The 12,000-nt window shown below is 37.8% G+C and overlaps 1 protein-coding gene and 1 long non-coding RNA gene across 3 annotated transcripts in view; one reads left to right on the forward strand and one right to left on the reverse strand.

The window, feature by feature from the left end:
* CYYR1 (cysteine and tyrosine rich 1) overlaps positions 1 to 9,748 on the reverse strand; it is a 106,808-nt gene extending 97,060 nt beyond the window's left edge. The window contains exons 1-2 of the mRNA XM_025449934.3: positions 9,377 to 9,748; positions 3,877 to 3,979 (exon numbers count right to left, since the gene is read on the reverse strand). Coding sequence (XP_025305719.2) covers positions 3,877 to 3,979; positions 9,377 to 9,605 — 332 coding nt within the window. The 5' untranslated portion in view covers positions 9,606 to 9,748. The remainder of the gene's footprint in view (positions 1 to 3,876; positions 3,980 to 9,376) is intronic.
* The window catches only part of LOC112661805 (uncharacterized), a 414,903-nt gene that overhangs the window by 364,395 nt on the left and 38,508 nt on the right, over positions 1 to 12,000 (forward strand). The gene's annotated exons all lie outside the window — the stretch shown is intronic.

Consider the following 12,000-nt stretch of genomic DNA (forward strand, 5'->3'; position numbering starts at 1 on the left):
CATTCATATGCTATATTCAAAGTTTAACCTTTGCTCTCTAGCAGCATCGAATGACTTGGTTTTTCTCAAACTGATCATTTCTTATATTTTCCTTTGCAATTGAAAGTCTCTCTCTTTGGAATGTACCTTCTTTCTTCACTGTCCATTTATGTAAATACCTACTCTTCTTCAATACTCTGATCCAATTTCATGTTTATGAGACTTTCCCTAAACATTTCTTTCTAAACATACACACACAAAGACATAGCTGTTTTCTCTCTTCCTGGCTCTCCAATTACACTTTATGGATTAATTCATTGAATTAAAATTATTTGTCTACACTTTTTTTCTTATTAGATGGTGAAATCCTAGAGGTCAAGGTATATCATTTATTCATCTTTGGATCTCAGAATCTAGCTCAGTACTGCTATGGTAATTAATAGGCACTCAATATGTATTTGTAAATAACTGATGGCATATTATATGCTGACTTTGTAAAAGCATTCTTAAATTCTGGAAAATGATACTATTTCTCTGTCTTGAGCTTATTACCTGTAACCATAATGACCAAAAGTAAACATGCCATTTTAAACCAACTTAAGAAGATTTGTTGTGGTGATCAGTTTGCAATATGTACAAATACTGAATCATTATGTTGTACACCTGAAACTAATGTTATCTGCCAACTATATTTCTTTTTTTTTTTTTTTTTTTTTTTTTTTAAATTTTAATTTTTATTTATGATAGTCACAGAGAGAGAGAGAGAGAGAGGCAGAGGGAGAAGCAGGCTCCATGCACCGGGAGCCCGACATGGGATTCGATCCCGGGTCTCCAGGATCGCGCCCTGGGCCAAAGGCAGGCGCCAAACCACTGCGCCACCCAGGGATCCCTGCCAACTATATTTCAATTAAAAAGTAGATATGCGATTGTTAAAGTTGAAGTTTAAAAGCTTTTCATGAGATGTAAGTAAAATTAAGAATTCCTAACTGAAAAAAAGGAAAAAAAAAGTGGGGATGTAGAATCTGAATTTATTTGTCAAAATAAATTCTTATTTAGAGTATAAAATGTCTAAAAAGGAGAGAGATGAGTAAAATAAGATTTTTCAACTAAAAGGTAAATTGAAAGTTAGTTCTTGTAATCTCTTTAAAAATGAGCCTTCGTGGTTAATTTGCAAAACAGAAAGGAGAGTTGAAGTAAACAGAGTTAAGAGCTAAACATCTCTATTCTCATTATTTTAGAGGGGTCTCAACAATGACGATGAAGTGTACCTTACCTTACCAATTTGTGAACAGTCTAGAATGACCCAAATTATATTTTGCACTCTTTTTAGTCCATTTTAAACTGAGCCAAGATACTTTCTATTTTGAAAACAAACGAAAATAGAAACCAAATTATAACCAATTTATAAAATTAGTCATTTAGGATATTTCACCGATTTATAAAATTAGTCATTTAGGATATATAACATTCCATTATGTTTATTGCTTTTTTCCTTATTACTTTTCTAATAACTACAAAGATTTAATTTTCTGTTAAGATGATTAAAATGATTTTAGTAAGAATGTGCCTGGATACTTGGAAGAGAGGAAGTGTAGTTTATGAGTTCCAAAATAGCAATATTTGAAAACATGTGCATGAAAGAACTTTTGTAAGCATTCTTGGAATGACTCTTTTTCCTAAATACTCCCCCCCTTGCCCCCCACCCCCAACTTAAAAAAAAAAGGCTTGGGTGGAGTTAAGAACTCTTTTCAAATCTTAAACAATAAGTGGAAATCCTGAAAATGTATTCTCCTTTATTCAGTGGGGAAAACACTTTAAGGTTTCTCTCTCTCTCTCTCTCTTTTTCTCCTGAGAATTATTTAGCAAAGGATTTACTTAGTGGCTTCTATTTTGAATAGAAAATTCAGTTTTAACGGCCTGAAATATAATGCCATCTGTGTTTCTCCTTCTCCCCCCACTCACAACACAATTCCTCTTTTTCAAACATAACAAGTACATGGCCTAAATAACCCAGATAAATATATTAATTCAACTAATTCTTTAACCAAGGATAAAATTTAAAAGTTAGAATATGTGCCATTAAAAATGTAAGTGTGAATGCAAATATAAAATATACAAAGGACATCTATACATTTAAATGTTTTAAGTTCTAATTAAGTAATTTTGTCTTCTCTATATATTTACCAAGGAAGAGGTAGCTATGAGGTGAGAAATAAGGGCACACAACACAAACGATGGTGGACATTAATATATAGGACCAGGAGCAGGGGACCAAAGAATCACAGAATTAATCTGAAGCCAGTTTCCTCAAATCTATACCACCACTGGGCCCACTTACACATCTACCTGAAACAGCAATAGCTCATATGTGGAATCCACTAGAAAATAAAATTGGAATTTAGTAATAACGTATTTTAAGTTTTTTGTTTAAAGTGATATACAAATGTAAAATATCATTATATATTCATAGTTAGGGTATTCTGAGCTGATTGATTCCTGTAAATATCATTCTGACTAATTTTTAATGTAAGAGGGAAACTTAATCACTTTTTCAACAAGACTCAAACATTTTATTTAGAGTTTATTTTGCATTTCAAAGAATGCTTAAATTCCATTCGTCAATCTTTATTACAGCCTGACATTTCTTATATAGCCATGATAGACTTAAAGAGTATCCCCCAAAATGATTCTTTTTGGCCTTATTCAGAGAGACATGATCTCTGACATCAGCTCCAACTTTGATTCTGTCAAGTTCATGTGGTGCCAGCTTTTCTATCTTCGGAGTGGAAGATGTTATAAGCCATATCAGTGGACATATTCCCAAAATAGCCAGGCACATTTCCCTTCATGCCTAATCTTTCCTGTTTCTACTAAAGCCTTCCCAGGGCAGGAGTTAAGCCACAACAGAACAGCTCCCAAATCATCCTGATAGTCACTTGAAAAATAAAAACTAAGAATCTAACCTAAGAGGCTAGACTCTTGCTATTATTTGAAAGCCATGGGTGATTTTCGACTCTGAAAATTCTTACATTCCTAATTTTCTAACTTCTCAACTTCAAAATCTATGTGGAACTGAGATTTGTACACCTTTCAGACATACGACCCTGAAAGCAGTTCTTGTTTTTCCATTTCCCTTTGCCGAGAAGCCTCTCCAAAACAAATTCTTTTTTTTTTTTTTTGAGGTGGCTTGAACTCATGACCCCGAGAGCAAGACCTGAGCTGAGATCAAGAATCAGACACTTAACCAAGTGAGCCACCCAGACACCCCTCCAAAATAAATTCTTAATTTGTTATAGGGAAATGCTCAACACATACACATGTGCATCTTTCGTTGATGTTTGTAGTTGGTTACCATTTTACATTATTGATGGCCTTTCTTGGGCCATAAACTTATTTCCTGAAGTTGCTTGATACACATGAGGTAGAACATTGACATTTCATATCTCAACTGTTTTTAATTCATAATGCCTCTTTTCCCTGATATCAACTGAATGGGTTAGACAAATACATGGCAAAATAAACTAGCCATAATTAAATGACACATTATAGCTTACAAATCCTTCAACAAAGCAGACAAAAACATACAGTTTAAAACGTTAAAAAGTGATTAATAATATGAATGCGGTTAACTAAAAACATTATTATAGAACACAAATTAGGCAGTAAAAGAATACTTAAGTTCCTTCTAATAAAAGTAGCTTATTTTGCATATCAATTTGCACATTTTGTCAAATAATATAACACTAGATAGTGATGAGTGTTTAGTATCTCCAGTGAAGATTTTATGTCAATAACGATTCTCAAAATTTCTTGCCCCATCTATAAAAAAGCACTTTGTGAAAACACAGCTGAGCAATGGAAAAAGCATCAATATTGCCAAATCTGACCAGTACTCACGAGAGGATATTCCCAATATAAGCGTAGTAGGAGCAGCAGTAGGGAGTGGTCCCATCACAGCAGTAAGATCTGCAGTCTTTGCCACACTGAGCAAGGCAATCCTCTGCAAAATAAACACCACATATGTCCTTTACAGTCCTGAAATCACAGGTTCGTGAAAAAGTATTCTATTTAATTATCTCACCCTGTCAACGACCACTCTTCTGTGCATTTAGATATTTATTTTACATACTCAGAATTCCAAGACATGTGTAAGCATCTAAACTAGTCTCCCTTCCCTCCTGGACATAAATCTAAAAGAGGCAAAGATCATTCTTTTCTTAATTTCTTGATCAAGCACCATAATTGGAGTCAGACTTGTTGAATGAGACAATGAAAGGAGAAATGAATGATCCAATGAATCAGTCATTCAATTTTTCAATAGAATTCTTTTTTTAAAAGATTTTATTTATTTACGAGAGAGAGACAGAGAGAGAGAGAGAGAGAGGTGGGGCAGGGGGAATATACACAGAGGGAGAAGCAGGCTCCATACAGGGAGCCCGATGTGGGACTCGATCCCGGGTCTCCAGGATCATGCCCTGGGCTGAAGGCAGGTGCTAAACCGCTGAGCCACCCAGCCTGCCCCAATAGAATTCTTATAAAGTTTTAAATGATAAAGTCTTGACTTGAAGGTACTACTCCCAATTAAATTCATTTTATGGAAAGTATTATTGACATGTATAAAGTCAACTGGAGATAATTTAAAAATAATGTATATTTTCATGAGAGTGCATTATATGTCATTCTTTTTTTCTACATTTTTAAAGTCTTAATAATTATAGTTTGCACACATATGGTAACACAAATGAGTCTGCATATCCTGTCAATCCATCTGGATTGGAAGATAATGAGTTAGTTGTAGAAACAGGTTCCTGTAGATAACTAACGTGTAAATGATTAAGAATTTATTTAATGTCAGATTTAAGAATCAGTAAGTTTTGAAACAGCACTGTGGGAAGGGGGAAGGTATTATCTGACTTAAAAAGACATGTTGGAGCTGATAAAACCAAATCACTGTTTTTTCCCCGTATGTTTTGATAAAGAAAATTATACCCAAAATGCTGGATAAAAGCTACCCTGGATTTTAAAAATTCTTTGTGCCACCTAAATGATTTATGTTATTATCATTTAGTTATAATCAGTGGTATAAATTATTATGGACATGTGAGTTTCAGATACATGATTAGGAAAACATTAAGTTACAGGCTGATAATTTATGTGTTTACGAATCACAAAATAAGTCCTTTCCAACTCAATCTCTAAATGTAACATCAATTATGATCTAAATTATATAACACTTTTGCTTTCCTGTCAAATCATAACGAAAAGTGCAAGATGTTACCTTATGTCTGTATGTCCATGTAACTGATTTATCTAGAGAGGAAAATTCAGATTTTGTTTTTAAATCACCTCTCTGGCAGGATGATTTCTGAAAAATGGATGTGATCAAAAGGTAGCAAGGTTCATTCACCTTTGTCAAAACTGCATGGCCTTTGTAGAGCAAGTGAAAACATGTGTATTTCTCCCCCTCAATTTTATTTCCACCTTAATGTGTCTTTTTTTATTTCTGAGATGTGGTAAGAAGAAATGAGAGGAAAAAAAATAATTACCCTTGTAAGATTCAGTAACACTACTTAAAACCACTGTTAAATTTTGAAGACAGAAACACAATCTAATGATTTATTGGCAGTGTACACTTTTTTTGCAGAGTATATCACACTTTTTAAGATTATTTATCATTTTCTCAGTGAATTTCTACAGCTCTCATTTTTAGTGCTGTTTAGTTAATTCAAATATTTAGACTAGTTAGCTGTCTCAAGAAGCTTCTCAGAGATGTTTTGCTTCATGTTCTTTAAAGCTATTCAGACAGTGGGAGAGCTGAGGCCCCCACTTCTGTCTGAGAGGGACAACCCATAGGTAAGTAGCAGCATGGGGTGCCTTTTGAATGGTGCCCACGATGACATCTTATTCAGCTCTCTATGAATATCAAAGATCCAATTACTATAGTTGTATTCCAATTACTACTATTAGAAGGACATGGTGTTATCAAAATATTTTGAACCAGTGTTACAGGAAACCAAGCCCATTATCTTGTAGCCAAGAAGCTGGACTCTACCTGCACCAAACATCAAGATCATGTCACACATTGTTCATTATTTTTTTATGGCCTTTTCCAGCACTCCTGTCAACTTCCCAGAATTAAACCACCAAAAAGGGCAGATTTAATAGTACGGCAAACACATTCACAATCACATTTCCAAACTGAGGTTGTGACCACACCTCACATCTTATTTTAATATGTTAGTCGCTTTCTCCAGTTTATTTAAGAATAATTCTATGAAGATCATCTTTGGTCCAAATTATTGTTAATAAAATTGTAAGACTACACATTTTCTCTTTCAAGAAAAAAATTTGAAATTTGTATTTAATTTAAAAACTCATTTTACTATAAATATTTGGCTTCTTCCTATGTTTGACTGGTTTCAATTATCTTTTATACTATGATTTGCTCATTCTTGGGTCACTGGAATAAAGCATCCAATGGTCAAAAAAAAAAAAAAAAAAAGAATAATTCTGTGAAGATCAGATCTGGAAAACACCGAAGCATTTTCTCACCCATAAAGAATAGAACATTCCAATTGTTTCAGCAGATAAATGATGTTCCTTCTAATATCCAAGTTAATATCCTTGAAAAATAGCCAGCTGAAACTTTCTTCAGTGACTTTAATTAAAGGCATGATCTGGAAGGAGGTTCTCCAGCCCTCACCCCACCATAAGGAATGTGTAGCACAGGAAAAGCTACATCTGGCTGCAAGCACTGGTTCAGAAATGATTCTTGTAAGCTACAGCTGAGGATAAGAGAGGAAGGAAAGGGAGGAGACACCAATCCCTGGCTAAGGCTGGGAAGGTAAAACCTGGGCCAAATCCTGTCTTTGTCGCCTGCCTGCGGCGGGAGTTGGGTGATAATATAAACTCACCGGCTCTCTTTCCAAAGGAGGTTCCACAGCAAAACATGATGCTTTAAGTAGAGAAACTTTGCTCTTACCTCCTTAACAAGTGGAGCATGATTTTAATTTAGCATTTGCTTTGGGGGAAAATAATTCGGGTTATGGGCAATGCATCTGCCAGGCTTTTGTCGCATGAAAGCTGGCAATTCATTTAACAGGGTGTCTCAACTTGCAGAGCTGCGTTGTCTCCCCAACTCACTCCAGTTCTCACCTCCAGCCACCTCTCCTAGTTCCAATTAAAATGAATTTATGTCTTTCTTGCAAATACGTATCTCATGGTTTTTGCCTTTGTTCACATTATATCCTACTTCATTCCCTTATGTCCAAGGCTTCCCCATCAAAGGTCTAGTTCCTAAAATTTCCCTCTTAATTCAATTTATCTGAGCAAACATTGAGTTCTTCTTACGGGTCAGGTATTTTGCTAGTCTCTGGATATTACGCGGAACAAAGCACACATCACCTTCATAGAGCTTACACTTCCAGGCCAGCAATGAGGTCCCCTCCTGTGAACACCTGTGGCACACGACTGTACTTCTCCTATGCACAGCCTTTTATACATCAAAGTAGGCATGCCTTACCTCCCAGACAAGACTTAGAGCATGGCCTCTGTCCTATATATCACTCAACATACTTCCCTCAATAAATACGGGGTAAATTGGTAAGGTAAGCATAAAAGACTTCTGAAGCAAAGAATTCAGGAATTAACACTAAAGAGCGCATTAGCTCAACGTTTCTTATCAAAGTCAGTGAGTCAATTTGGTATTATTGGCTTGTGATCACTTTGCGGCTTACTAAGGAGGGATGCAGAAGGAGAGCAGAAATGAATGGAAGGAAACTTTCTAAACTAACCAAACTTGTTGCCAGCGGCCAGCTCTGCAGATTTCCTGAGGCCCCACTGGGGACTGTGCACCTATTACTGGGGGCAGAGGAGTCAAGGAAGGAAAAGTGTGCACATTAGAAGCTTTCAGTTTACCACAGGGAATACAAGAGACAAAAGAGTGAGTTTTTGTTCAAGGGGGTAACTGGGTAAGAGGCGTGAGGTGGTGTTCTATTTTCTTCTTTTTGTTTTCTTTGGATAAACACAAGAGACGGAAAAGAATTATTGCTCCAAATGAACTGATACAATTTTAATACAAAACAAACATGAATGCGATCGTTTCTTCCAGTCTCTCAAATTGTGAACACCTTACACACCGTGAGTAAAAGAAATAAGCATCGTGAACGGGCTAGAAAGTCTTTTCTCCTCATTAAATAGGAAGTACTTTTCCTACTTTTGTAAACTTTTGTATTTGAAAGCCAGCCTTTCCCTTGCCATATGGTATTTTTAAAGTAGCTTGTGGACAGCCACTAATTTGCATTTTAGTGCACAAACTGAAAATATCTATAGAAGTTCGGGGAGTCACTTGTGGCAAGGTTGAATGAGAAGTTCAGTTCTCTTGATGTTTAACAATGCTCAAGAACATCTTCATCTCAGTTGCAATTATCTTTGTAAACATCAAAAAGCCACATCACAGCGCTGCACAGATTTACTATTGCAAGGTCACAGGTAAGCCTGTGATTTTTGTCCTGGGGAGTGAGAGACATGAAAACATTTTACAAGCAACTTTGCTGGTAGCTTGTTCAATAGGAAGCAGATGCAAAGCCACACGTGTAATTAAGTTTATATATGAATAACCAATGAAAGGCCATTCTGAGCTCCCTCCCTCACAAAACAGGAAAACCGCTTTGCTCCATCAATTATTAGCAAATTCTCAGGAAGAATAATTAGGAGGAGGGACGTGAAATCCCTTTCACCTATAAACAGTGCTTAACGAAATCAATGAAAACGGATTAGTCTCTGGGTGAATTTTCGCCCCTCCAAAACCTTATAATTGATACCAAAACATCCAGTTACCCAGGCTGCCACACTTGAGAATGACCTAAAGGGCAAAAAAAAAAAAAAAAAAAAAAAAAAAAAAAAAAAAAAATCCCAAAGGTCTACAGATTTTTAAGTTCTAAATACTCAGAGTGTGGGGATGGATGGCAGGGGCAGTGGGTAGCCCACCCTGAAATGGAAAAGTCACCACATTCGTTTATTGGAAAACTTGAGCAAATTCACCAAATACCTCCAATCTCAGGTGTTCAGAGGCACTTTTTTTCCTCCCACCCCCCTGCCTCTGCCCTCAACCCCCAGGTTCCTGAGTCCTGGATGGGAGTGGATACGTTTTACCCTATCCAGAGAGTAAAATCCCCTAAATGCGGGACTGGGGTGTTCAAGTTGCTTGCGGAGGGAGAGAAACGAAGCGAAAAGGGGAAAAGGGAAAGCTAAGGAGAAGGGACAGAAGGGAAGCGCGCGGAGGTGGAGCGCGGGCCCCGGCGGGGACCCCACAGCCCGGCTCCCCCCGAGGCCCCGGCGCCCCGGGCTCGGTCCCCGTCCCCGTCCCCTCCCCTCTCCCGCCGCCCCCGCCACCGACCTGCGCAGACAAAGAGCAGGACCAGCTTCGGCAGCAAGATCCCTGGGCACCCGGGCAGCCTCCGCGCGTCCATCCACGCCGGTGGCCGGAGGGCGCGCGCCAGGACGCACGGACGGACGGACGGACGGACCGCAGACAGGGCGGGAGCGAGGGGAGAGCCGGGGCGGGGGGGGCTCAGAGGGAGCCGGCCGAGCTCCCGGGAGGGGGGGTCGCGGGGAGCCCGGGCCATCGCCCTGGGCGCCTCGGGGGAGCCTTGGAGGGGGAGCGCGGGGAGCGCGGGGACCGAGGCCTCTTTGTCTCCGCCCGCGGCGCTCCGGCGGCAGGAGGGGCGGCAGCTCCGTCCCGGGCCACCCGGGCTCACATTTCATCTCCGCGGGTGGCACCGACGTGGGGCGGGGGCAGGGGCGGGGGGCGGGGGGGTGGGGGGGTGGGGGCCCCCCGACTCCTCCCCACCCTCCGGTTCTTGCTTCTGGACCGCGACTCCCTCAACTAAGTGGGACTTTTTCTAACCCTGCGTTTTGGCCGTCGCCAAGCAGTTTAGCAAGACGCTTTTTCATCCCGCCCGCCTCCACTCCAGTTGTTGCTTTAGAAGCAATGGGTGAAGACGAGTTTAGTTTGTTTTGTTTTGTTTTTTTAGTTTAGGTCTCTAAACAAGTGTAGAGAATTTTCAGGGTTGAAGGTACTGGACCAAGAAACCAAGTAAAAAGCCCGGGGAGAATTGGAAAGTACAGAAACTGTATAAGGTATCTTCGCTGAAAGCTGATAAAATGTTTGTTAACCATCTGAAGCATTGCCAGTGAAGTCTTGGGAAACAAAACAAGAATGCACACTGTCATCCCTATTTTTGGACACTGTTTTGGAGTTACAGGCCTATGCAATTAGACAAGAGAAAGAAAAAAAAGCTATAAAAATTGGAAGGAAAATTATCATTTGCAAATGATATGCTTGTATATGTGGAAAATCTTAGCTAGAGCTAAGTGACTAAAGAATCAATCATTTTCTTTCATGGAAAAAAAATCAGAAAGTTCTCAGTTTTATGCATGAAAAAAAGAGAGAAATGAAAAAGTGAATAGGATAATTCTCTTTATTAAAGGGAATCCAACCAACATCATTAGGATAACAGATTTCTCTAAATTAATAAAAAAAATCTGAGAATTAAATCAATCTTAATAAAAATACCAATATGAGCTTTTTTTCAAACCAATCTGAGTCTAAAGTTTATATAGAAAATAAATCTGTAAGAATATCTATTAAGAAATGAGTGATGAATGGGAAAAGCATCAATGGAAAATAAACATATTATACCATCACAATAAATGAAACAGTTTTGATTAACACAAGAATAGATAGATTCATTAGAACAGAATGGAGAATATAAAAAAAAGAGATACATTTGTATAGAAATTTATAGATTTTTTTTAAAAGGTAGTTTTAAAGCAAGAGAGGAAATAATGGGTTATGCAGAGAATTGTGTTGGGAACCTAAGTAGGCATATGTGGGTTCTTATCTCCTTTTCTCAATCCAATTTCATATGAATTAAATATTTAAGCTTAAAGATGCAATTTTAAAAATATTAGATAAAAGAATGGGAGAATGACATGTAAATAATTATGGTATAATTCTGGAAGTCTTCTCTAAGTATTATAAAAAACTCAGAAGTCATAAAAGAAACAAATTGACCAATCTGACTCAAGAATGAAAAATTTCTGTATATGAGAAGCCCCATATTTAACTGGCAAAATATTTACAATGCGTGGGATAGACAACGTCCTGATATCCTTATTATGTTAAAAAAAAGAAACTTAAAAAATCAATAAGGAAAAGAAAACCAATAGAAAACTTAGCAAAGACATTAATAGATTATCTCTCTATCTATCTATCTATCACCTATCTGTCTCTAGTTTTCTAAACATCTTTACTCCCCCAAAAGAAAAGGTAAAATTCAAATTGACAGTGAGACATCATTTTTTCATATATCAGATCAACCAAAAAAAAAAAAAAGCCCACCTAACTTTTAAAGAGAGCAATGTAGCAACATGTATCAAGATTCAAATGTGCATGCAATTTAATGTAATCAGTCCTCCTCTAGGAATTTAGTCCTATAAATATGCTGCTGAGAGAGTTTAAGAGGATAGAAGGAAAAATTGCCTTCAAAATAAATATAACCTGAGATTTCTAGTGTGTTCTATGCCTCAATGAAGGCCTAACTATCTAGCAGTCCAATAAGAAACCTGGTCACTCCTCTTTTGCAGTCCCAACAGCTGATCTATCACCAGATTTTACTGATTGTGCACCTAAACAACACTCAAATGTATTTGTATATTAACTTCTATCTCTGCTCTAATCCAGGCTCTTAGAGACTCCATTACAACCAGTCTCCCTGCCTCCAAGGATATTCTCCAGACTGAAGCTCAAGTATTTCTTCTTAAACTATAGATTTTATCACATTCACTCACCTATTTAAAACCCAGGGCATTCCTCTTGTTCTTGGTTTAAATCCAGACATTTAATCCATGGTTTTTGAGAAACTTTATCACTAGGTCCCGTTGCTTTTAACCTGATCTCAACATTCTGCTGGGGAGCACAATTTCTAAATAACTGGGAGAATTTCTAAATAACTGGGA

The sequence above is a fragment of the Canis lupus genome, chromosome 31, assembly GCF_003254725.2.
Source record: "Canis lupus dingo isolate Sandy chromosome 31, ASM325472v2, whole genome shotgun sequence".
Lineage (NCBI taxonomy): Eukaryota > Metazoa > Chordata > Mammalia > Carnivora > Canidae > Canis > Canis lupus.